Source organism: Podarcis melisellensis, assembly GCF_964234715.1.
Source record: "Podarcis melisellensis genome assembly, chromosome: 7".
NCBI lineage: Eukaryota > Metazoa > Chordata > Lepidosauria > Squamata > Lacertidae > Podarcis > Podarcis melisellensis.
In genome coordinates this window covers 18,444,948-18,472,533 of record NC_138539.1, presented here as the reverse complement: position 1 = coordinate 18,472,533, position 27,586 = coordinate 18,444,948, and the positions used below count along the sequence as shown (strand labels likewise).

Sequence of the window (27,586 nt, the reverse complement as noted above, 5' to 3'; positions counted from 1 at the left end):
CTCTACGTGGGGCTACCTTTGAAGGTGACCAGGAAACTACAACTAATCCAGAACACAGCAGCCAGACTGGTGACTGGGAGCGGCCGCCAAGACCATATAACACCGGTCTTGAAAGACCTACATTGGCTCCCAGTACGTTTCCGAGCACAATTCAAAGTGTTGGTGCTGACCTTTAAAGCCCTAAATGGCCTCGGTCCAGTATACCTGAAGGAGCGTCTCCACCCCCATCGTTCTACCCGGACACTGAGGTCCAGCACCGAGGGCCTTCTGGCGGTTCCCTCACTGCGAGAAGCCAGGTTACAGGGAACCAGGCAGAGGGCCTTCTCAGTAGTGGCACCCTCCCTGTGGAACGCCCTCCCACCAGATGTCAAAGAGAACAACAACTACCAGACTTTTAGAAGACATCTGAAGGCAGCCCTGTTTAGGGAAGCTTTTAATGTTTGATGTATCACAGTATTTTAATATTCTTTTGGAAGCCGCCCAGAGTGGCTGGGGAAGCCCAGCCAGATGGGCAAGGTATAATTAATAAATAATAATAATAATAATAATAATAATAATAATAATAATAATAATAATTCTATGGTGTCACCAATATGCGGAAGACACCCAACTCTATCTCTCCATTCCATCTGAATCGGGTATGGATGTGTAGGCCAGTGTCTGGAGTCAGTAATGCGTTGGATGAGAGTCAACAAGCTGAGACTGAATCCTGAAAAGGCAGTGTTTGTAGATGGTTCACATGTTCTGGCAATGAGTGGACAGCCCGTTCCACTAGCGGGCATTGTTTTTTCCTTGAAGGAGCGAGTGCTTAGCCTGAGGTTATTCCTTGCCCCAACATTGACACTTTAGGCTCTGGGATGCAAACTGAAAAGATATACTCTTTATGAATTAATCGTGGAATATATTGTGTTCGTGTGCTGTATGCATTTGTAAATATAATGAATTACGAATCATAGAGTTGGAAGAGACCACAAGGGCCATCAAATTACCCTTCTGTGAACATTAGTCTAACATGGGTGATCCCCACCCCCATGCAAGTAACACATAGTAGTTTCCTGTTTTGTTTTTAAGGAGGAAATGTAAAAAGCTTTTGCTCTTGGTCTCAGATAGGATGGTAATTATGATTTGGATCCTTCTCAGCATGAAATGGGGTTTTCCACAATACTGAGCAATAAAGTGCTATCTTGTAAACAACAGATATTTGTTACATGAAAGGTAAATCTTAGGTAGTATTGTTAGAAGGAAATGCACTTGCTGAAGTTGACAAAAATCATTACTTATTATCCGTTGTCATATGAAAAGTTTAATCTGCACACCTTAATTATATTCTGCTTTTAAGAGCTATCATCAAATGCCAAATGGCTTAGTGTATTATCCTGGTTAATCTTTGCATTCATTCATATGAGAGTGAGATTGTGGACTTGGTTCACATCCTGCAATTATTAGAGAGGCTTCAAGGACATTTGAAATAAGGATATTAGCCAAAGGCAAGTCACACTTAATACAGAGAGGCATTGGAGAAATGTATATAGCTTTCTTTCCCTCTTCCATTAGCTTAATTAAAAAAGAAGAAAGTAAAATTTTATTGAATCTTGTTAAAAACTTATGTTAGGATATGAAAATGAAGTAAAGACTCTTTGGGGTTATTGTATAGACATCAAATCACACAAAGTTACAATGTATAGGAATGGGGAACCTGTTCTCCAGATACTGCTGAACAACAACTGTGGTTGTTGCTAATCTGGCCCATAATACATCTTTCCTCCAGGCCAAACCCTCCTGCCCATTACCTGACATCTATTCTGCCTTCATCAGATTGCACTTGGAACAGCAATGGCCAAAGAAAAGAAAGAAAATGTCCAGTTTTGGGCAGAACAGTTTAAGAAGGCTATTGACAAGCTAGAACGTATGCAGAAGAGGTTGATCAAGATGATAAAGGTTCTGGAAATCATGACTTATAAGGAATGGTTCAAGGAGTGAGAATGTTTAGCTTGGAGAAAAGAAGACTGAGAGGTGATACGATAACCATCTTCAAATAACTGAACAGCTGTCTCATGCGAAATGGAGACTTGTTTTCCACTGTTCCAGAGTGTAGCAGTCAAACCAATGTAGACTATAAAGGTATTCTTTCCCTCTCCCTTTCCAGGCTTTCTCTCCAGATTATGTTTTGGGGGGTGGAGTCTAGAGTCTGTGTTTCCTGACATCAGGACAGATTAGGGATTCTGTTTACTGCTCACCTCGCTGCCCAGCAGTCTCTCTGACAGAGAAGACAGCAACAGAGCTGGTCTTGGAGGCCATGTTAAGGACTCCCAAACTCTTGGTTCTGGGGTACTTCAACATCCATTCTGAGGCGAATGTTTCTGGGGCGGCTCAGGACTTCATGGCTGCCAATGTTGACCATGGGGATGTCCCAACAAGTCACTGGCAGGCCACACTCTGGACCTTGTTTTCTCAACTAGGCAGGAAAAGGGCGACCTAAATGTGGGGTGTATTGACATCGGTCCCTTATGGCCAGGTCATTTTCTGTTGAGATTTAGGCTTTCAGCATCTTTTCTCCTCTGCAGTGGTGGGATGACCTATGAAGCTTCCAGACGTTTCTGGGGGATTTTCTGGCTGTTATGACTGGAGCTCCTGTTGAACATCTGAACGGCTCAAGCTGTTGACACCATCGCCCTTGAGTGCTTTCTCCCACATCATGGAGCCTGCTCTGTGCCCTCATAAACCCAGAATTTAGGGCGAGAAAACAAACTGGGAGATGGCCCAAACATGATTGTAGGAAATATATAGTCATATGCAATCACTGTGTGCCTCCTCCACAAGAGGTCTGGAGGATGGCAATACGAGAACAGGCCTTTTCAGCAGAGGCTTCCCATTTCTGGAATGTTTTCCCATGGAGGTTCAGCAGGCACCTTGAGGCACCAGACAAAAATGTTCCTCTTCAACCAGGCCTTTGGCTGATTACTACCCTATACCCTTTTAAATGTGTTTTTTGGGGAGAGTGAGGGTTATTGTTTTGTTCTTGTTCTTGTTTTTATTATGCCTTTTGTGTTCTTATCTTGTGAACCACCCAGAGAATAAAGGATGGTATACAAATTTTAAAAATAAAATAAACTATAGCCAGTCCAACATGAGTATGTAAAATAAATAAATAAAATTCTCGGCCTGAAAACAGCAACATACAACTGTCCATAGCAAAGCTAGTGGAATTTCTGCAAGCAAGGAAATCCACTTCGACCAACACAAAGTACAGGAGTGGTTGGTTGGGTGGGTAAGCATTGACAATGAAAGGGGAGAGCAGGCACAGGCCTCCTTTTAAATCTTGGGATCAGACCCCAAAAATGAAGTACTCTGAAGCGCCAACCCCAATTGGATCACAGGGTAGAGAGAACACCCACCCTACCTCTGCAGCTGTGCGATGCGTACCAAATACCCACTGCCACAGGGGTGACACCCACTGTTGCTCCCCAGTGTTATGCAGCCCCACAGATTGAGATTCACCAGTAAGTCGGGGGAACCATAAGTTATGAAAATAAATATAAACATTAAATACTTCTTCCTCCAAATCAGGAATTAGATTGATCCCCCTAACTCCATGCCCCCAAACTCACCATGACAGCTTGGTAAGGCTCTGTTCCATCCAGGTCTCCCATCATCTCCCATAATACAAGTGAGTGTAGAGTATCCTTGAAGAACATAACCAGCATCACAATAATATGTGACTGTTGACCCCAGTTTATAATCCATTCCAAGCCTTGTGCCATTCATTATATTCCCAGGATCGAAGCAGGACTCACGCAGTTTGGCTGTAGTAAGATGAAGTAGGCAGTTTTAGTTACAAGAATTTCTCTACCTACAAATACAAATCTGTCTTAATGTGTCTTTTCCCCATACAATTGCACCCATGTGAGTTTCTCTAAACTATATAACGCTTAGATAGTGATTTTGCTTGATGATCTTTGATAGTTTCACACACTTCATAAAACACAGTGCATTGACGATATTGTCTGACTATATCAGTAGCACAGTGAAACAGAACTAGATGTAATCTTTTTTGCTAAAGTACAAATTATGACATCAATAGGATATGCCAATGACTAAATGAACAAATTGATACAAATCTTTTGTGTGTGTGTGTGTGTGTGTGTGTATGTGTGTGTGTAAGAATATTAAAAAGCAGCACAATCTTGAGTAGTAGAGTGTCCAAAATTTGCAATACAGTTACATTAACTTACCTTTATACTCCAAGTGGAAACCCGTAAAACTAACTGATCCATCACTCCGAAAAGCCAAGTGCATGGAGTTGGAACTACTTTCGATCCTCTCAGGTAATTTGCTATCTTGAAAACTTCCAATTAGTGGACTATTGCTGTCTGGCCCATCATAGATATAAAGAAAGTCATAGTTTGGTTCTATACTGAAGCTGAAAAAGACAGATAGAGAAATATGATAGATAGAACATGCCTTTTCCAGTAATATTATCCTAATACGTCCTGCTAACTGGTAAAACCAGCGCATATAAGGAAGTGTTGCAATACTTTGGGGGTCAAATTTACTTCTTTTGGTGGAGGCGCTCTTCCAAGTTGAATCGTACCTTCTTGTATGATAAAAAGGTAAAGGGACCCCTGACCATTAGGTCCAGTCATGACCGACTCTGGGGTTGTGGCGCTCATCTTGCTTTATTGGCCGAAGGAGCTGGCGTACAGCTTCCGGGTCATGTGACCAGCATGACTAAGCCACTTCTGGTGAACCGGAGCTGTGCACAGAAACGCCATTTACCTTCCCGCCAAAGCAGTACCTATTTATCTACTTGCACTTTGACATGCTTTCGAACTGCTAGGTTGGCAGGAGCAGGGGCCAAGCAACGGGAGCTCACCCCATCATGGCGATTCGAACCACCGACCTTCTGATCAGCAAGTCCTAGGCTCTGTGGTTTAACCCATAGCGCCACCCGCGTCCCTCTCTTGTATGATAGAATGCCTAATATTTTAGGTAGTACATACACATGTAAAACATTTTCTTACGGATTACTATAATTCCGTGCATCTTTTAAGCATTGTGTTTGCCTATCTCCCGATATCTGATTCGCTCTGAACTTTTTGTTTGCATTTACTTTCACAAATACTCTTGTCCATGTTATTATCCTTTATAGGTCAGAAATGCGGTACTGACAATAGATTTGCTTTGTTTAATCTGTGACATCATTTTAGGTACTGAATTGTGGTAGAGAATTTGAACAAACATTATTTAATAACCAGGAGAGCATCTCTCACCTGAGCCTTATTATTATGTAAATATTTGGCTTATAAAATGGGTCGTTAATATGGGTATGACATTTTCCTTTAATCTCCTATAAAAGCTGTAATGCATACATCTCCTATTAAAGCTGGAAAACTATTAGCCTGGATCACGAATGTTTTAGTTTTGTGTCTACATATTGACAATGTTATCCATTAGAAAACTTTAATGGACATAAGAGCAGAAGAAGAGGCCTATTGAATCAGAACAAAGGCCCATTTAGTCCAGTATTGTGTTTGCAGCGGCTATCAAAATGTCTATGAGAAGAACACTAACACAATAACACTCTGAGATGAGCTTGATTGTGTCACCTGATTATCCCCAGTTTCCACATTAGCATTTTCAGTGATAAAAGTGCTCCAACAAATTATTCTCGTTACTACATTTGGTGCATATTTCTTGGGTCATGGGCCAACATAAATTTATTGCACGAGCCTCACAAACACAAATGAATTTTAAAACAAGTACAATGCTAAGTACTAACAGACATAAGAAATTTTCAGTACTATCCATTAAATTACTTAAAAGAAATCTTGAAAAACATAATATCACAGAAGTGTTTAGTATTGATTTATCATTGGATTTGTTTTCACAAACTATCGCTTATATTGTTATATTATATTGTCTCAAAGGAGATGATTGCTGCTGCTTCATGTTGTTCTACAATATTTGCCAGCTAGCATGCAAGTACTCTAATTTCTTCTTATCTTTTTTCTTTAACTTTCTATTTCAGTTTATGAAAACACTTATAACAAACAATATCAATATATCTCAATATATCCCCATTCCAGGCATATGCAATGTAAATAATACAGTCAAACATGAAACAGCTATGTACAATAGTTTGGAGTTGATTATAGCAGTGAAGTGTTTCTAATTTCTTAGAATTGAAGACAACACAGATTCTACCCAGAAATGACCAAGTAGCTCGTTTTCATCTTGGCAATATAACCTGCATTGTAAATCTTGCAATATAACCTCATAACCTCTTTCTACCACTTGAGCCTGTCAATCAACTGAAAGCTTCCTTGGCTGCTCTTCTCCTAGTGTCCCATCTTCAGATGTTGAGCCAGTGGGTACATGTGGGAGGGCCTTTTTTTGCTGGATGATGGATCGCTTCTCTAAAGATAGTTGCTTGGAGTTACCTTATTATCTTTTAGGCACAAGGCAAATTGGATCACATTAGCCTAAGCCTTTGGTGGCTAGTAAATGAACAGTTGCCCAGATAAATACTTTTTAAATTGCCCAGTAGTACAAACATCTCATAACCATTGGTTTTATGGGTTCACCTGGCTTTTATTGATTAGCATTTTTGGTTCCTCTGGCTTTTGTTTTTTAAAAAATTGAATTTTATTGTATTGCTTCATTTATTTATCCATATGTTGCTGTGGGAGCTGATGGTGATAGGCTAAAGGGCAATCAACCAACCAACCAACCCACCAACCAACCTAATAAATAAACTCATAGATGCAACTTTTGTAAGTTTTAAAAAATAAAATAAAAATATACTCTTTTTAGAGTAATCAGGCTGTTTTTGAAAACACATGGACTTTTTATGTCTTTGCTTTCTGCTTCCTTATAGTTATTTAGGATATTTAGGATATCCCCACTGAGGGATCACAGAAATTGGCAGAAATTAAACAAGTGAAGAAAGCAAGTACACAACATTGCCCTGCTATTCAACCTAGTGATTCTTCTCTCATGTGAGCTGCAAGCAAGCATCCAGATGTTTTAATATCACGAGCAACTCTGAATGTAGTTGAGTAAGTTCCTGATTGCTCTACTCTAACACCCCTCTTCAAGCTCATTATTCTGTAAGCCAGATGTACTGGGCTTTGAAAAACAATACACTTGCCACGTTTAGCAGTTAATATTCCCAGGGACCAGGGATTAGTTCATTGTTTCAGGTTTGAGTCAACCAGTCACTTACCTGATAAATGCTAAGGATATGACATAGTCATTATTAACAGTGATAGTCCAGTCACAGTCTCTGCTATGAGGATAAGGATGAGGGAAATTTGGTGAAAGAATAAAACCCGATGAGCCTGTCAGGTTGCCTCCACAAGGTGCTGTGAATGAATCAAAGAAAAATGATATCAAGTGAATCCCAACACGATTCCATCACATTTTAACCGAGTATGAACCACAGGCAATAATCAAATGGGGGGAGGGATATTACCTCCAAGTTGGACCAGTGAACCCATCATTATTCTAATATATCCTCCAGGAACAGATTTTATTTAAAGTGATTTTCAAGTAGGTCTGGACAAGAAAGTATTTTGGTCACAGAAATGGCTGGGAAAGGCTTTTAAAAACACATGTACACGTCTGAGCTATGCTAATGTTGGTTGAACTTTTCTTTGTTGGAAATATGACTATGCATAAGACATGTGGTATTTCCTGTAAAAAGGATTTTAATGATGGCTGTTATCAGAACAAGCTGACATGAGAGCATCTAATAGAAAATGTGCATGCCATTATCTTAAAAATAAAACCAAACAACAAGGCAGAACATCGGTGAGCACAGCTAGGGTGTCCTGTCCTATTTTATACAAATTCTGCCGCAACTCATGTCAAGCCAATCGGTATTATTTTTTTGACTCAGCAAGAAACTAGCATGAGTTCCAGTTTTATAATAATGATAAAGGTTCTGAAACTGTGATTCTACTGAAGAGGATCCTATCAGATATAATTTTATTTGTGGAAATATTTATTTTTATCATTGCTTTTGATCATGTCACCTAATAAGAATAATACCTTTAAAATTGTTAAAGTTAAAATGCACACAGAGATATCATGAAATCCTATTCATAATTAATAATTATTTCTTACGGTGTAATCAGTGCTTGAACACATGCATGCAACCTTACAGAAGAATCCACTTCCGTGGGCAGGAATTCCAGACCCTTAGGGTCACCACTGGAAACCCCATAATGAGCCAACTTCTTAACTGAATGTTAGTGTCATCAAGTGGTCCATGTTTGCATTACTTCTCATGTTTACATGATTTCCTTTTCATGGGGAGACAATGGACCCACAGACATGGGTAGGGTAGCAGGTTTTGTCCCAGTTACTTCTTCTGGAACAAGTTGAATCTAATATTATATCAATGACTGTAGATTTCATTTATAGTTTTTCCAAAGGTATCTCTGGGAAGCAGGTTGTGAGTGTTAAGTACTAGTACTAGATATGAAGAGTATGGAACTTGAAATGACTGTTGCACCAATGGTGAAAAGCAGAAAAAGGCCAAACAATTTCCTTCAAAGTTTTGTGCCAGTTTATTCAAAAACAAATGTCAAAAGAAGAGGTAAACCCTATCCCACAGTGTTCCTTGGAAGCCCACTCAACCAAAATGAACAGAACGGGGTGTTTATATGTGTAGGCACACGAAAGATCTATTACTGGTGATTTGTGATCACAGTATTATTGTATAAAACAAACACAACAAATCTTTCACACAAGAAATGGCATATGCATGACAAGCAAGCTGCAAGTAAATCAATATAATTATAGCTGTGTATAAGACAATTGTAAGATTGATGCAAACTCATCAGAAACAAATATGTTATATTGGAATTGTTGCTATCAAAGGGTTAAAAGAGTAGCAGAAACGCTCTAATCACTGAGCAGCTGGAGGTCATTAGGCTTCCAGGAACATGAGTCTGTATAAATAGTCCCCCTGTTTGTTTGTTCTCCCCCTTCTCCCTTTGGGTGTGTGTTTTGCTGAGATGTGTGATTCGTCGCCAGGATTGTTTTTTGGTGTTTTGTAAATAAACCTTATTTTTGATTTACAAACCGCATGCTCCAGGACTCCTTTTTGGGAAGATGCTGCCTCTCCTGCCCTTCTTAGCTGCTGCGCGAAATCCTCTGCCGTGGTGAGACTTTTAAAGAAGGAAGTGCACTGGGCATTTACATTAAACTAATTAAAGTTTAATGGGACAGGTTATGGATGTTTGTACGTCAAGAAGGAGATAAGGAGAGCAGTTCAGAGTGATTTATGCAAGGACTGGAGTGAAGACAGAAGCGGTTGCCGACAACGAAAGCCTCCAAAGCAGCTTGAGTCCTGCAACGTGCCTAGAAAAGTTTTAAAGAGGCACTGCACAGTTTGTACTCGCTGGAAGACGTCTGATTCCTCAAGGAGCCACCTCAGCAGCTGGGAGACGGTCTACAGGTGTGTGAGTATCGTTCCTAAGCCCCAGGGAGGATGGCAGAGTCCCAGGAAAGTTTTACTGTCCCGTTTACGCGACTCAATGGGAAAAATTGGCAAGATTGGAAGGCTAGAGTAAGGGTTTGGTTGCAAGCAAAAGAGTTGTGGAGCTGTACTGAAGCACCGCCTTTACAGGCAGCTGCAGACGCGTCTGCAGAAGCCAAAGCAGCAGCAGCAGCTTCACAGAAACGCGACAGGAAAGCCCAAGGTCTACTAGTTTTGGCAGTGGGACCAGAGCAAATGCCTTATGTTTCTGAGTTAAAGAACACGCATGAGGTCTGGACGGTTCTGCAGCGGTTAAATTCCAGAAACACTGCGGGGGCCAAGATCCATGCTACAAGATGTTTGTTTGATTTACGTCTCCAACCGGGAGCGTGTGTGAAAGAACATATTGCCAAAATGGTGTCTGCCTTTAATCAACTAAGACAGCTGGGCATTCCTTTCTCTATGGAGCAGCAGTCATACATATTGTTGTCTTCTCTTGATAAAAGCTATGAGACTCTAGCTCTAACTTTGGAAGCTATGCCTTCAACTGAATTAACCCTTGAATACATTTCTTCTCGGCTTGCGGATGAACAGGATAAAAGGCAAAGAGAAAGAGGTTTGTCTTTAAAGGGGAGTTATGCTGTGCCTAAGAGTGTTGATGCTGAGTTTGAGCACACAGTAAATGCTTTTGCAGCTAGACACTGTTTTCGCTGTGGTTCCCCTTCCCACCTAATCAGGAATTGTCCACGTGAACCTGGTCAAGACAGCAACAAGGCCGTTACCCCTAGTTACCAGACAAGGAGTTCCAGGGGACGTCGAAGAAGAGGAGGAGGTCGTGGCTACTCCCACAGCACACAGCACATGGCTTCAGCAATGGCGTTGATGCAAGGGCGTGGCCAAGGCAGCAATCTACGCTGGTTGATCGACAGTGGTGCATCTCACCACCTGGTGGCGCCATCTAGTGTCCGTTTGCAGAATTGCAGACATTTGCAAACCCCTAAAGTTGTGACAATGGCAGATTCAACTAAACGTTCCTTAGAGACTGTAGGCACAGTGTTCTTGAATTGTTTGCAAACAGAAATTGATGCCTACGTGCTAAAGGGACTGAAGGGGTGTATTTTGTCTGTGTCAGAACTTGATAGAAATGGGTTTAAAACTGTGTTTGAAAATGGGGTTTGCACTATTTCAAAGAATAACGTATCTCTTTTGCAGGTGGAATGCAGAAATGGGTTATATTATTTTGAGACAAGTCCAGATGAAGTTGAACAGGTTCATGCTGGTTGTGTGAACACGCCTACCCATAATTCTTGTGTTCATTTATGGCACCGCCGTTTAGGGCATATTAATTTTCAGTATGTTAAAAGGCAACCTGAATTATCAGAAGGGTGCAAATTGAACAAATGTACTAAGTATTTGGATTGTACTGCATGCAAAAGTGCGAAGGTTCATAGATGCAGCTATCCCAGTTCAGATAGGAAATCTGACAAAGTATTCCAACTTGTGCATATGGACCTATGTGGCCCAATGCCTGTTGCTAGCATGGGAGGTTCGAAGTATGCACTGTGTCTCTCGGATGACAAAACAAAGGTTACATGGTTTTTTCCTCTCAAAACAAAAGCAGATACTGCAGAAACAGTTAAAAATTGGGTTCATGCGGTAGAACTTGAATTCGGTACTAGAGTACTTGCTTTTCAGACAGACAGAGGGTCAGAATTTACCGGGTCTGTGTTGCAGAATTTCTTTAAGAAAAAGGGAATTAAGCATCGTCTGTCTACACCTTATTCCCCCCAAGAAGGAGGCGTGGCCGAACGTAAAAATAGGGTTCTGCAAGAGTTGGCAAACTCTATGTTGTTTGATGCTAAACTTCCTCAGAGTTACTGGGCGGAAGCCTGGCAGGCGGCTACTCATATTCTGAACCGAGTATATAATTCGGTAATTGATACTACGCCTTATTTTGCTTTATATGGGAAGAAGCCCAAAGTTAATTACTTTCGGGTGTTTGGATCTCAAGCCTATGTACTTATCCCAAAAGCGTTAAGGAAAAAGGGAAGTCCAAGGGCTAGGAAACTCATCTTTTGCGGGTACGAACCACATGCCAAATCTTGGAGGTTTGTGGACCCAGGTGGGGATACTACAAGAGTGGTCCTCAGTAGGAGCGCTGATTTTTGTGAGCAGTCCGGATGGACTCACTTACACGCTAACCCTGACATTTTGAGAGATGATTTAGGCATTCATGCTGAGAAAGAAAGTCCAGAGAGTGGTGAGCCAGAAGGGGATGGTGCAGATGCAGATTCTGATCACGCACGAGGTTCTTCTCCTAAGGTAGAAAAGCCAGAATCTCGGAGTGCTCCAACTTCGCCAGTCAGTAGGCCTAGCAGACAGCAAAAGCAAAGCAGGTCACCTGCAACACCAAGCCCAAGGGAGGTATCTAAACGGAGGTCTTTATCCCTAGAGGCACGTCCAGACATAAAGTCTGAGACAGATTCTGACAGCCAACGGTCAGAGGGGGCACAAGAGGAGCAATTGCGCAGGTCAAGTCGTGCAACGAAGGGCAAGCCGCCAGAGCGGTTTAAGGTGACAAGTGTATACGTAAATATGGCACAGTGTGAGCCAGAAAGCTATATGGAAGTACAACAGCTTCCAAGCTCAGAAGCCGTAAAGTGGCAGGAAGCAATGGAAAAAGAGATGGCTTCAATGAAGTCTCTCGGTGTGTTTACAAGTACAGAGCTTCCGAAAGGGCAACAAGCTGTAGGTTGTCGATGGGTATATCGTTTAAAGCCCACAACTACTGAAGAGTTGCAATATAAAGCCCGGCTAGTTGCAAAAGGGTTTTCGCAGCGCAAAGGTGTTCACTATTCTCAAATCTATGCCCCTACTTCAAGATCGGAGTCATTAAGAATGCTTCTAGCCTCTTCAGCTAAGAAGGGTAATAAGCTGTTTCATTTTGATGTCAATGTGGCTTATTTAAATGCAGACTTACAGGAGGAAGTCTATATGACACCACCACCAGGTTTTGAAGGAGACAAGCCAAACCAGGTCTGGCGCCTACACAAATCCATTTATGGGTTGAAACAGTCCGCCCGTAATTGGAATTCCTGCTTAAACGATGCTCTAGAGAGCATGGGGTTCAGAAAGAGCGCAGCAGATGCGTGTCTTTATCTAAAAGGCTCGGGATGTGAACAAGAAGCAGTTTTGATATTTGTTGACGATTTATTATACAGTGGAAAGGATGATAAACTTGCACAACAATTTGCCACAAAGCTTGGAGAAAGGTTTCAGATAAAATCACTAGGCAATGTATCTGTTTATCTAGGAGTTAAAATTCAGCAAGATGAAAATGGTAACTATTGGCTTAGCCAAGAAGCTAAAATCCAGCAGTTGCTGGAAAGGTTTAAAATGAACAACTGTGCTGGTGTTAAAACCCCAATGGAGTTAAGTTACCCAAAGGATGCTCAAACTGAGCAAAAGGCAGAGTTCTGTAATCCCGGGGTTTACCAGTCAGCGATAGGCAGTCTACTCCACATTGCACAGTGGACTCGGCCCGATATAACATATGCTGTCAACATGCTGTGTAGACAAGCTGAAAAACCATCAATGCATGCTTGGCAAGGAGTAAAAAGAGTTTTAAGGTATCTCCAAACTACCAAAAGCTTTCGCTTAAAACTATCAGCAGAGGGCAGCACACAACTTGAATGTTGGGCCGACAGCAGTTGGGCAGATGCTGGACCAGATAGAAAATCAGTGTCAGGAATGGCGATAAAATTTGGAAATGCACTAATTGGTTGGAGATCAAGAAAACAATCACTTATAGCTTTAAGTTCAACTGAATCTGAGTTCAATGCGTTATCAGATATATGTAGAGAACTGGAATTTTATAAGCAACTGGTACAAGAATTGTTTGGAGAATGTTCCCTACCTATCAGAGTGTGGGAAGACAATCAACCTTGTATTAAACTAGCTAAATCAGGTCAATTCAAGGCGCACACAAAACACTTGGATATCCGTTATCAAAATGTATGCCAAAGTGTAAAACAAGGTTTAATTGAACTAAAGTATTGTCCAAGCCAAGAAAATCTCGCAGACGGTTTTACAAAAGCTTTGAGTCCGCAATCTCATAAATGTTTCTGTTCAGGTTTAAATTTGTATTAAGGTTGGTACAGCTCAGTGTTACGAGCGAGAGGGGGTGTTGCTATCAAAGGGTTAAAAGAGTAGCAGAAACGCTCTAATCACTGAGCAGCTGGAGGTCATTAGGCTTCCAGGAACATGAGTCTGTATAAATAGTCCCCCTGTTTGTTTGTTCTCCCCCTTCTCCCTTTGGGTGTGTGTTTTGCTGAGATGTGTGATTCGTCGCCAGGATTGTTTTTTGGTGTTTTGTAAATAAACCTTTTTTTTTGATTTACAAACCGCATGCTCCAGGACTCCTTTTTGGGAAGATGCTGCCTCTCCTGCCCTTCTTAGCTGCTGCGCGAAATCCTCTGCCGTGGTGAGACTTTTAAAGAAGGAAGTGCACTGGGCATTTACATTAAACTAATTAAAGTTTAATGGGACAGGAATTAGCATAGTACTTGTTCATTTTTATGGACACTTTGTATAGAACATGAAGTATGGATATTTAACTAAGAACAAAAAGTCCCAATCTAGTGACCTGTGTGTGTGTGTGTGTGTGTGTGTGCAGACAGGTTTTGAACACCCAGTTTCATTTGCTAAACAGCATCTCCCCTACACAATGCAAGAACTCAAGGCTATATCAGATCTTGAACAAGTAACCTGAAGTTTATCAGCCAGTGTGCCACCGTCAAACTCTGGGTAAAGGGGCGGGGTGACTGCAATGAGACTAGTACCACCCCAAGAATGCTAGGTCAATGCCAGTCAAATAAGCTTCTTCTTTTACAGGTATATCTCTGTTTTTTAAAAAAATGAAGTATATTAAAAAATAATCAGTCACTAATAAAACATATTATTAGCTACACATTGAAACACTGAAACCAATACATATTTTAAAATGTTAAGGATTATATATTTGTTATACAGTGGTACCTCGGGTTACATACGATTCAGGTTACAGACGCTTCAGGTTACAGACTCTGCTAACCCAGAAATAGTACCTCAGGTTAAGAACTTTGCTTCAGGATGAGAACAAAAATCGGGCTCCGACAGCACGGCGGCAGCAGGAGGCCCCATTAGCTCAAGTGGTGCTTCAGGTTAAGAACAGTTTCAGGTTAAGAACAGACCTCCGGAACGAATTAAGTACTTAACCCAAGGTACCACTGTAATAATCATTTAAAGTGAAAATGGGGTAACCAAAAGACAAACAAGAAATCAAAACAAACAAGCAAAATCTAATAGCAAAAAATATGTCATATATATATATATATATATATATATATATATATATATATATGAATGAGAGATAATGAATATATGGACCAATTGGTGAATTACAATAAAGGGGTAAGGTCAGCTAATATTTGGTGACCTGTATAAAAGCTACCAGTTCAGGTTTCATCACTAGCCTTTATATGCTAGGATGCCAGAGAGTAGCAGGAAAGATTTGTGAGTTCCCCTGTAGGTGTTAACTATCCCTGCTCATTGATGGTCCTGATACTTACTGCTAATTATAGTTATTTCAATAATGTTGTGGCCTTTGTCGCCCAAATCATATGTCCACCTCTTATTACAATTCTGCAGAAGTATATTAAATACAGGTTTATAAAATAGCCTTAGAGAAAATGCATATATGACATTAGTTGTGTGTCTGTAATTAACACATATAATTACAGCCATGGGTAAACGTGAACAGGTCTACATGCAGCCTCTGGGAGAGATCATCAGGGGGTTTGGGCTGGGTGTTCATCAGTATGCGGATGATACCCAGCTCTACCTCTCTTTCAAATCGAACCAGTGAAGGCGGTGAAGGTCCTGTGTGAGTGTCTGGAGGGAGCTGGAGGATGGATGGTGGCTAACAGATTGAGGTTGAATCCTGACAATACAGAAGTACTGTTTTGGGGGGACAGGAGACAGCAGGAGTGGAGGACTCCAGGGTCCTAAATGGGGTAACTGTGCCCCTGAAGGACCAGGTGTGCAGCCTGGGAGTCATTCTGGACTCACAGCTGTCCATGGAGGCACAGGTCAAATCTGTGTCCAGGGCAGCTGTTTATCAGCTCCATGTGGTACGCAGGCTGAGACCCTACCTGCCCATAGACTGTCTCACCAGAGTGGTGTATGCTCTGGTTATCTCTCGCTTGGATTCCTGCAATGCACTCTATGTGGGGCTACCTTTGAAGGTGACCCGGAAACTACAACTAATCCAGAATGAGGCAGCTAGACTGGTGACTGGGAGTGGCCGCTGAGACCATATAACACTGGTCTTAAAAGTCCTACACTGGCCCCCAGTTTCTGAGCACAATTCAAAGTGTTGGTGCTGACCTTTAAAGCCCTAAATGGCCTCGGTCCTGTATACCTGAAGGAGCATCTCCACCTCCATCGGTTAGCCCTGACGCTGAGGTCCAGCGCCGAGGGCCTTCTGGCGGTTCCCTCACTGCGAGAAGCCAAGTTACAGGGAACCAGGCAGAGGGCCTTCTCGGTATTGGTGCCCGCCCTGTGGAACGCCCTCCCACCAGATGTCAAAGAGAAAAATAACTACCAAACTTTTAGAAGACATCTAAAGGCAGCCCTGTTTAGGGAAGCTTTTAATGTTTTAATAGGTTATTGTATTTTAGTGTTTTGTTGGAAGCTGCCCAGAGTGGCTGGGGAAACTCAGTCAGATGGGCGGGGTAAAAATAAATTATTATTATTATTATTATTATTATTATTATTATTATTATTATTATTAACACTTCCACAAAGTAAGTTTAACTCTTTCTGTCCCTAACATGGTTCCAAGAATAAGTGCTGAAGCTGCTGTTCATATCTCAATGGGCACCACTTAACACAATTAATGTCACATGCCTCACCGTAGACTCTTAAGTTTAGCAGTCATAGAACATGAAGAGATGTTATACTGAGGATCAGCAATTGGTTAAGCAGCAGGAAGTAGGAATAAATGAATAGTTCTCCCAATGGAGGGATGTAGAAAGAGGAGTCCCCTGAGGATCAGTACTGGGAACTGTGCTTTTAAAGCTGTTCATAAACAATGTAGAGTTAGGGGTGAGCAATGAGGTGGCCAAGTTTGCTGACAATATTAAATTGTTCAGGGTCATCAGAACAAAAAGGGATTGTGAAGAGCTCCAAAAGACCTGTCCAGGCCGAGTTAACGGGCAGCAAAATAGCAAATGCAATTCAGTGGAAACAAGTGTGAATTGATACCTGCAGAAACAAAACAATAATAATAATCCTAATTTCACATATAAGATCATAGGGTCTGAACTCGTGACTAACAAGGAATGAGACATTGGGGTCATAGTAGAGAGCTTAATAAAGATGCGGACCTAGTGTGTGGCAACCTTGGAGAAGGCAAATTCTACGCTAGGGATCATTATGAAATGAATTAAAAAGTAAAACTAATGATACCATAGTTCCAGTATACAAATAGATAGTGCAACTATATTTGGAACATTGTATACAGTTCTGGTCACATCACCTGAAAATGGATATTGTAGAGTTGGGGAAAGTTCCAGAAAAGGGCAACCAAAATGACAAGGGGATGGAGATGTTCCCCTAAGAAGCAGGTTTACAGTATTTGGGGACAGGAGCGAAGTGTATAAAATGACTCATGGTATGGAGAAAGTGAGAGCTGGACCATAAAAAGGCTGATCACCAAAGAATTGATGCTTTTGAATTATGGTACTGGAGGAGTCCCATGGACTGCAAGAAGATCAAACCTATCCATTCTTAAGGAAATCAGCCCTGAGTGCTCACTGGAAGGACAGATCCTGAAGCTGAGGCTCCAATACTTTGGCATGAGAAGAGAAGACTCCCTGGAAAAGACCCTGATGTTGGGAAAGATGGAGGGCACAAGGAGAAGGGGACGACAGAGGACGAGATGGTTGGACAGTGTTCTCAAAGCTACGAACATGAGTCTGACCAAACTGCGGGAGGCAGTGGAAGACAGGAGTGCCTGGCGTGCTCTGGTCCATGGGGTCACGAAGAGTCGGACACGACTAAACGACTAAACAACAACAAAATGGAGAAAGTGGATAGAGAATTTCTTTTACTCCATCTCCCATAGAACTTGTGGCCATCCAAGGAAACTGAGTGTTAGGAGAATCAGGAAGTACTTCTTCACACAGCACATAGCTAAATTATACAAATTGCTGCCACCAGAGGCAATTGCCCCCAACCTCCAGTCTGGGTGGCCGTGTGTGTGTGTGGTGTCTGGGTGGCCGTGTGTTTGTGTAACTGAGAATGAGGAATCTTGTTCCTGTGTGAGAGTGGGATCAGCGGGATCGGTGGTGGTGGACCCCCCCCTCCATAAAAAAGCTAGTTTGGGGAATATGGCAAGCCTATTTGCACCTACATTGCACTGATCAATTTGAAAGTATAATATAATAAAGTGGCATCCCTATGCTTCAGCAGCCTTTGATTTTCACAGGTGCATATTTTAAGTTGTACTATTGTAGTTTGAACATGTACTGAATAATTACCACCCACAAAATTCAAAAAATACTTTTATATATTCAAAGGCTGTTTGCTTTTTTTAAAAGGATTTGACCAATCCTAAAGCTTCAATATTACCAAATAAATGTTTGGGATGAAGTGGCTAAAATACTGCGCCAACACACTGTTTCATAAAAACATGAATCTAAACAGATGCTGCAAATCCATTGTTCAAACGGATTAAAATGAGATAGCCTGGTGGAAATACATAGAATGGAGTAAAGCACTCATGCATTTTAATTTTAACTGGCAGAACATGATGTGAATTTCTGGGTGTCTTTGATTTAATTATTTTAGTTTAATGTCTTTTTTTTACGTAATAAAACCCAAAGAAAAAAAAGCAGAGTTCCATTAAAGTCTTTGTTGTGTGTTGGTGTTGTTTTTAAACACATCTGGGGGTAATCATATTTTCCAGCTCTTCACAGAAAACAAAGCTGTTAGATGTTTGCCCATCCCAGAACAATCTGATCTCCCATATTAAATATTTACAAAAAACGTCACAACGAATTCCTCTCACAGAAATTCTAATAAGGCAAAATGATCAATTTTCACTAAAAACGTTTTTTATAAAGATCTGTGTTTCAGCAACTAACAAACCAGCTCCTTTTGCAAATGATTATCTGTATAATTCCATCAGTATGAAAACAACAACAACAACAACAACAAAGCTCTACAAGAAAGAGACTTTGCAGAAATATTTTAGTGGGTGAAAAAAACTGGTACTAAGAATGAACATCTTTAAAATACATTTTTCTCTGTTAAAAAAAAACATTACAAGCTTCCATTGTTTTTAAGATCCAAAGAGACATGGGCATGAAAGCACATGCACCAGAGCTCTCAGGATGTCCCTTCCCAACTAGAAGACTTCATGGCATTCCTAAAACTGTTTTTGTCATGATCCCAGAGTGCAGCAGCAACCAAGATTTGAAGCTGCAGTCTCTCTAGCTAAGGAGTCAGTCCATTTCCAGTCTGCTGCTGGAGGTCAGGAGACTAAAGCTGATGAACATGAGCAGGTGAGAACCTAGATCAGGGGTCAGCAACCTTTTTTAGCTGTGGGCTGGTCCACCGTCCCTCAGACCATGTGGCAGGCTGGACTATATTTTGAAAAATATATATGAACGAATTCCTATGCACCACAAATAACCCAGAGATGCATTTTAAATAAAAACACACATTCTACTCCTGTAAAAACACCAGGCAGGCCCCACAAATAACCCAGAGATGCATTTTAAATAAAAGGACACATTCTACTCATGAAAAACACGCTGATTGCCGGACAGTCCGTGGGCCAGATTGAGAAGGAGATTGGGCTGGATCTGGCCCCTGAGCCTTAAGTTGTCTACCCCTGACCTAGATCCTCACAGGAACCTTCTCTTGAGATTGAGGAACCATATGCCACCTTCAGGCTGTTGCAAGCCTAACAACACAGGAAATATGCTAGGCAGGGTCTCTAGAGGAGCCTGGGAGAGGTAGACTAGGGGCAGAAGTTGAAAAAGGTTTAGTTTGCTCTCAACCTTCATGGAGTAAGTTGCCTGCTTGAAACTATATGTGGGCCTGAAACTCCTGACCTGCCTTATTTGTGGGATTTGGCAATAGACCAAACTTTGTGAACTGCCTGTTAAGACTATGAAAACATTCTGCCATTTTGTCACTCTTCCCCTCCGCCTCCTCAAAAAAAGTGTCAAAAGGTGAAAAAAATGTGATTTTTTTAGTCCTTCATGAAAAATTATACAGCATCCTTCCATTGTAGAAACATTGCAGATTACTCCAACTGGAGTAATTGCCCCTAACACACTTCCAGTCTAGCCACTCTTCATTGGAATCAATAGCTCTTTCTGTGTCTCCTAAAAGACAAAGAGACTCCTTAACTCAGGAGACAAAGAAGAAATTCTGCTTCTGATCAAGACTAGCTACACTGAAAACACATTAGGTGTAATGACTATAATTGGGAGTGCTTTTATGACAAACCTACAATTTTCTTCAGCACCTATTGAGATTCTCCTCTTTGGTCTCTTTGTGGTGCTGTCCTCTTTCCTTTCCTCCTGCAAGAAATCTATCCTCTTTAAAAGGTAAAACACCGTCCTATTGAGGACTACTAAGCTGCCCTGGTATCTGTGTTTAATTCAACGTTAACAATAAGCTATTGACTTTTGGCTTTGTGGCTGTGTAACTATAACATGTTTCCAAAGTCAGAAAAGCAGTTGCGTCTTCCCTTGGTTTCTGCATACCTATACAGACTGGTGGGTTGGGCTGCCAGAAGTACCGATTTTCTACCTGAATGCAGGTTATTCTTTCATCTCCTTGCAACTCATAGCCAGGGTCACACTGAAAAATGACGGTGTCTCCAGGTTCTCTTCCATCCCCATTTCGGGTTCCATTCATGGGGACTCCAGGATCACGGCATGCTGTGGCTACAGAACCTAGGAGGAAGGCAAAAATATCACTTTTTGATTCATAACAAGTTGCACTGTACAGATGTTTTAAGAAAAGACTATTTAATGGCTCATGCAAGCCAATGAGATGTTTAGGCCTCTTTTCTTCAGGGAAATATATTGTCCACTAAAATGATTATTATATGCAATTATTTCTTTTATTTGCCATCTGTTTTGATTACTGACTGTAATCACGTTTCATCAGACTTAATGTAGCATTTCAATGCATAGAATGAAATATGCCAGTAAAAGAGATCTGATGAACTAGTTACACTAACTTGTGTGCTTTTATTTGTTTTTAAAAAGATAAAAATCAAAGAAGGAACTGAAATAATGCAAGTTAAATTGATGACATTTTACTTAACCAGGTGTACCAAAAATTGCCACATGATAGCCCATGATGGGTGAAGTGGTTTACCTCCCCGCCCCTTTCATATAGCTTGGAACAAACTCATAGATAATTCATCATTTCAACAATGCCTATTCTGAATTAATGTGTTTTATCCAACAAGTTGTCAGTTAGTGCAATGACTTCTGCTTGTGCAAAATAACTTTTTTCTCTTCTCCCCATGCCTTTCCCACTCTGCTAATATTTTCTGAGGCTTTCCCAAACCTTCTAGAGCACATTTAGGGAGGGCATAGAGTGTGTGCAGGGACAAGACAGCAGAGGAAGTTCCATTACCAATGTGAAAGTTTTTGTGCTAGTGGGATGAGTTTGTTGGAAATAACCCAAGGGGATTAAGAGCCATGCATCCCAGCAGCAAAAGAGACTTAGTAGGATTCAGCAGTAACTTTGACATTTTACTCTGAGCCAAAGCTTATGATTAAAATATTCTGTAAGCATTCAAATACAAAGATTTCTGCTTCCCTTGGAAGAAAACTTGACAGATTAAATTGCATTATACATTTTCTTTTCATTGAATCAGCATGCTTGCACTTTTCACTTAGAACCTGTCAATACTGACCAAAAAAAGGATTTAGCCATCAGCCACTTGTTTACTTGTTTGTTTCCCAGGAAAAAGCCAGAGCTGGCAAAAGAAAAGGCAAAACAGTAACTCAAACTGAATATGAGCTCACAAAAAAAGAACTCGAACAAAGAATTAACTAAATTAGACTTTGGGCAAGATCACTTGACAGGCAGTTTGGAAAATATTCTTTTCATTGCATTCAGGAGACTAGAATCCTAAACATAGTTCTTCCAAATACTGGTATTCATGGTCAGGCAAATGCCTGGGTGTATACCCAGGCATTTGCCTGACCATGAATACAGTGGTACCTCGGGTTAAGTACTTAATTCGTTCCAGAGGTCCGCTCTTAACCTGAAACTGTTCTTAACCTGAAGCACCACTTTAGCTAATGGGGTCTCCCACTGCCACCGCACCGCCGGAGCACGATTTCTGTTCTCATCCTGAAGCAAAGTTCTTAACCCGAGGTACTATTTCTGGGTTAGCAGTGTCTGTAACCTGAAGCGTATGTAACCTGAAGCGTATGTAACTCAAGGTACCACTGTACCAGTATTTGGTACATTTGCAGTTGTCTGTGGAAACATTCCATAGTCTGAACCTACCCTCCACAAAATGTGCCTACATTGTGGAAATATCTCTTATAGAGATAAGGCAGACTCCAAATTTGGAATTTTTCAGTTGACAGCTGAAAATATACTTGTTTTCCTGGGCATTAATTCCCAGAGTTCCTGATTAATTTGATTAGTATATTTCTTTTATGGAACTGATTGTATTGTGACATTCTGGTTTTATTTGTTCATGAACTATTTTGCTATTTCTTTGCAAAATAAAGGTGGCGTCTACATTATTTTAAATAAGAAAAGGTAACATAAGTTTGGTTTCTTCTGTGTCATTGAACAAATGAGACAAGAGCAAAATGGCCTATAATCAGGAACACTTTCCATAAACACTTTTACCAAAAATTCTTTTACCAAGACAAAAGCCTTCTTTGTGGACTAGCCAAATATTATAGAGATCATACTGGTGCTAACTGAGCACATGGTGTTTCCAGGAGAACATGAGACTAATGTTAAAAACTAACAGATTATTGACACTACTGTACACAAGACTTAGAACAATTGTTTTCCCTGTTCAGTTGCTCAAAGCTGGTTTTCTGCTATATTTAACTACATTTCCCCTCCTTTCAAAATTACTGTTCTCCAACAAAATATTAGATCTTGCTTTAATCTTCCCGTTCTCCTCATGTTTCATAGTTTTGCATTGTATTGTTCTCATTCTCTCTCCTATCTAGCCTTCCTGAGTTCCTATTTTGTGTCCAATAACCTAAATTCATACTGGAATGTGGGTTGCATCCCATTGTTTCTATTAGTTTCTATTAGTTATCTAAAACACCTCTTTCATTCTTTCCATGAAAATTGGTACAGTATGCACAAATTTCAACAGATAAAGTCTCTTATAACCTTGCAATGAGACCTGCAATGAAGTCTTGAAATAAAGCTACAAAGCTCAGAAAACACAACCCTTTATAAATGTGCATATGTGTGCCTGATATTGTATTGCATTATAACTTGTTATTGAAATACTTAAGCTATCATTCAGCTAACTTTTTTGATGTATACTAGGGTGCCTATAAATTGACACAGAGCTTGTTATCTAAACATGGTTATCTCAAAGATTATATTTCCTGCTCCCTGGCACCGAAGATCTCTGCTCTCAATTATGGAATGATTTCCATGAACAAACATGTTCTATTTTGAAATCTTTAAGATAATATTTTAGTTTCCTGTTAATTGTGTTGCTTCTCAGAGCAACTTGCTCAATGGAAGCTGTCCTCGCTGTCTTCTACTTTGTGCTTCTCTACAAGATTAGAAGATAGGAGTCCTATTGTGTCTCATCTCGAGATGAAGTGGCTAAAGTTCAAAGTACAGTATATGTGTGATTTCTCTTCAAGAGGCCAGCACCGGAATCCTAGTTCTCTGGTTGTATTGCACAGATTATAGTCAAAATGGAAACACTTCCCAGTCAAAGAAGTTGCCAAAATTAAGACAAATGCAAGTAGTAAAGAGCCACTTGTAAATTTTGGAATGTAACCAGACTTTTCTGGATATCAGGCTCAACAACTTTTTGTGCCCGGATTTTTACCTCTTGAAATACAGCAACCCTATAAATGGACAATATCTCTTGGACTAATGTGTGGGTCAGAGGATGCTGGACTAGCTGGCCTTAAGGCCTGATCCATCATGATTCCATCTAGGTTCTTACTGGAGAAATACGTTTTCAAGGGAAACTCGGTCCCTACAGAATCATCAGGTTTCACCTTGGCTAAAACCACTATTCCTGCCTTCTTACATGATTACCTATAAGTGTTAACAAGACTAACAATTAAAACATCAAGATTAAAATGGTGCACATCCAGCAGAATAGTTCAAGTATTGTGGCAAGTTTAAAAATACACAATTCCTTTAAATTTAAAAGCTAAGCAAACTTGTCCTTTTTCTTTCCTAGTCTGTATCTAGTTTGCACTTCTAGTTTTGATTTGTTTACTTTCAGTCAGAATAACTGCAAAAGGTATTCAAAATGCTTTTCCACAGTGGAATTAATAATTCCCTGCATTTTCTTGGGTTGCCTCACCTAATACATCTTAGAAGCACATTTGCTTTCCTTGTAGCTATTTCACATTCATGATTCATCATCATTCTGTGATGAATAAATCACCAGGTCCCTCTCTTCTACCATCTTCAAAATGTCTGTTTCAAGCAGACCGGCGGTGTTAGCTTCATATTAGTCTCCAAATGCATTTTTCCTATACTTTGTACTATCTAGTTTCATTCCTTTTCAATTACTGCATTCCGTGAAGTTATATAGTACGGCTGAATTTTTCTATCCTCTCTGTTTCACCAATGCCTCCCAACTTTGTACCATTAGCAATTTTCATGAATTCATTCCTTTATCCATTGCCAAGGTCATTAAATGGAAATATTAAATTAAATGTTTCCCAAGACTAATTTACAATCATTCCACTTGTAAATGTTCTGCAGTTTGCTTCAGCACCATTTCTTGCTCTCAGTGAATTTTTCATTTTATGATCCCCACCCCCACCCTATTTTAATATTTTCTAGCTACTGCGGTTAAAATCCTCAACATGCTTGAGAGCTTATACTTGTACTGGTCCCAGTACCAATCTGGATGGAACAGCGGCAGGAATATGGGAGACCTGACTGGGTCAACACTGAATCCTTATTAAGTACCCATGCAGTTAGAATGGTTGAGAGAAGGAATCTAAATCAGTCCTCCATTTCTTCTTACTAGTTTAACTTCTTCCTGAGCTCTGAAAAGAAGCAGCTCCAATTGGGTGGGAAATACTTTTAAAAAACATTTTCAGGGGCAAAAGGGAGGGGAGAGTAATCTTCTCCCTTATATCCACCCAGACTGCAATTTAACCCTCCATTCCCTTATATTCTGAATAGCCCAGATTGGGCCATACTATATCAAATCTACTTTAATCCTCAAGGAAACTTCATTTTAGATAGGTAAAAGGTAAAGGTAAAGGGACCCCTGACCATTAGGTCCAGTCATGACCGACTCTGAGGTTGTGGTGCTCATCTCACTTTATTGGCCGAGGGAGCCGGCGTACAGCTTCCGGGTCATGTGGCCAGCATGACTAAGCCACTTCTGGCGAACCAGAGCAGCGCACGGAAATGCCGTTTACCATCCCACCAGAGCAGTACCTATTTATCTACTTGCACTTTGGCATGCTTTCAAACTGCTAGGTTGGCAGGAGCAGGGACCGAGCAACAGGAGCTCACCCAGTCGTGGGGATTCGAACCACCGACCTTCTGATCGGCAAGTCCTAGGCTCTGTGGTTTAACCCACAGCACCACCCACATCCCTTAGATAGGTAGGCCATAATATTTATCCGTCACTCTCCCCTTTCTCACACTCATACTCACAAACACAGATGCACACATCTGCCTCTCTAGTTCATATAAAGCCACTTGCTTTCCAATGAAGTACAATGATAGAAACCAAGTTCAGTATATATCTATCCATCTCCCTAGTTCATTTTGCACTACTAGCTAATGATGTACGTCAGGTCTGGATAAATCCTGAGCCAAAATGGGAGTGCCTCAGAGGGATTTGGGGCTTGTCAGAGGTCCTTGTGTGCAAGGAACAGCACAAGTCAAACTGGGGGGGGGATCTGTATGCAAGCATCTGTTAAAAGCAAAAGTAATGAATCTAATAAAGCCAAGTGAGCAGAACCTCAGTCTTCAGAAGCAACATGTCACTGAAATCAAGCTGCTGCAAAAGTAACTTGGATACTTCGCTGCTCATGGGTTTTCTAGAGGGATTTGCTTGGCCTCTCTGCAAAAGTGACTAGAAGAACATTCTGTCTGATTACCTGGGGCTTTTCTTATGTTCTAAAAGGCTCAGTCAGAAAAGTTGTAAGGAATATAAAGACCATGGAGACTCTTGACTTGCTAAATGAAGTTCAAGTATTGACACATTTGCACAAGGTGTCTTTAATTGCCCAATGTGACCTGGGGCTTTGGCTAACCTATCAGGGAAAGAGACCCTTTGTTTACCTAAAACAAAAAAAATCCTTCCAGTTTTGACTATGGCAGACCAACACGGCTACCTATCTGTAACTGGAACTTTGTTTACCTAGAAAGCCTGAAACCGCTCAACAATTGGTACCTTCCAGTTTTGACTATGGCAGACCAACACGGCTACCTATCTGTAACTGGAACTTTGTTTACCTAGAAAGCCTGAAACCGCTCAACAATTGGTACCATGAATCTGGGATCTGCTTTCTTGGTGAAAAACTGCTGTACAGCTAGGATCGCATGGGTAGATATATATATACCAGCAAAGGGAAACTAGGATACATGCAGTAATCCAAATCTTCAAAGAATTTTGACTGTCAACAATTCAAAGCCATTGAATCTTACCAATGATTACTACGGTGACATTCTGACTATCTTGCATGCCATTTAGATCAGATGTCAACTTTAAAAGAATTTAATGAAAGAGAGAAGATTAACGAAAGAGAAAGGATTAATGAGAAAGATAAAGAGAATCTCTCAGAAATTGAGTGTACGAGTATTTCCACCCTTTGATATTGTGATTCTGCATTTGGGTCAGATAAAAAGCATTTTTTTGTGGTTTAATAAAATATAGTTTCGCGTCATCAAAAAGAAGTGTGAGGATCTAGAGTGATTTCAATTTGATGGTATGAAAAGGCCAACTAATATATCAGACTGACTAATTTTATCTTGAAAGTGGAAAAAATAATAATCTCAGAGATGTGGTATATATTTTTATATTTCTTTAATAAGACCACTAGCAAATTTATCTGACTCCGAGAACAGCTAGTTCATACACTCAGCATTAGGATTTGGCTTTTAAAGCCACCACTCAGAAAATTGTCAAGGGAACAAAGACATTGCCAGCGCTGACCTTATATAAACCAATTGTTACATTCATTTTGATGTGAAACACTCACTATAAAGCAAAATGACATTGCTTGGTTTCATCTGAAAAACTGGCACTGCCTGAATGCTCCAGTACTGTAGTAGCAAAAATGGAACTTTTTATAGTAGGCATGGGGAACCTTCTTTTCAATCAATGGCCAAAGTAGTCTGTTGAGGTCCACATTCCAGCAGTGAATGGGGCTGACATCAAAGGTGGGTGGGGCATCCCCTTATTCTCTTTCCATATGCTTTCTTTATATATCTCTGCATTACCCTTCTCCCTTTCGATATTTCTGCCACCCCCTTGTCTCTCATTTTACCCACCTTGCCACCCACCTGAAATTAAGACAAATTTGGCATGAAATTAGGACATGGGATACACATGTGATTCTTGGGCCATTGATATGGAGTAGTCTGTCCAGTTCCAGGTGCCACAGTTTAAAAAGGATATTGGCAAGCTGGAATATGTGCAGAGGGCAACTAAAATGGGCGAGCCTTCTGAGGAACGGCTGAGGGAGTAGGTTTAGCCTGAATAAGAGGTGATATAACAACCCTCTTCAAATATCTAAAGAATTGTCACATGGAAGATGGAGCAAGCTTGGGTAAGACTTGAATAATGGCTTCAAGTTACAAGAA

General features: G+C 40.7%; 1 protein-coding gene across 5 annotated transcripts in view; it reads right to left on the bottom strand.

Annotated features, from left to right (window-relative positions):
• CSMD3 (CUB and Sushi multiple domains 3) overlaps positions 1–27,586 on the bottom strand; it is a 584,176-nt gene that overhangs the window by 145,453 nt on the left and 411,137 nt on the right. For all 5 annotated transcript variants that reach the window (XR_014170321.1, XM_081918582.1, XM_081918583.1 and 2 more), the window contains 4 exons: positions 20,311–20,502; positions 7,226–7,364; positions 4,233–4,420; positions 3,609–3,803 (listed from right to left, as the gene is read on the bottom strand). Coding sequence is in view for 4 of the 5 variants with exons in the window: in XM_081918582.1 (XP_081774708.1) it covers positions 3,609–3,803; positions 4,233–4,420; positions 7,226–7,364; positions 20,311–20,502 (714 nt within the window). In the remaining variant the exon portion in view is untranslated. The remainder of the gene's footprint in view (positions 1–3,608; positions 3,804–4,232; positions 4,421–7,225; positions 7,365–20,310; positions 20,503–27,586) is intronic.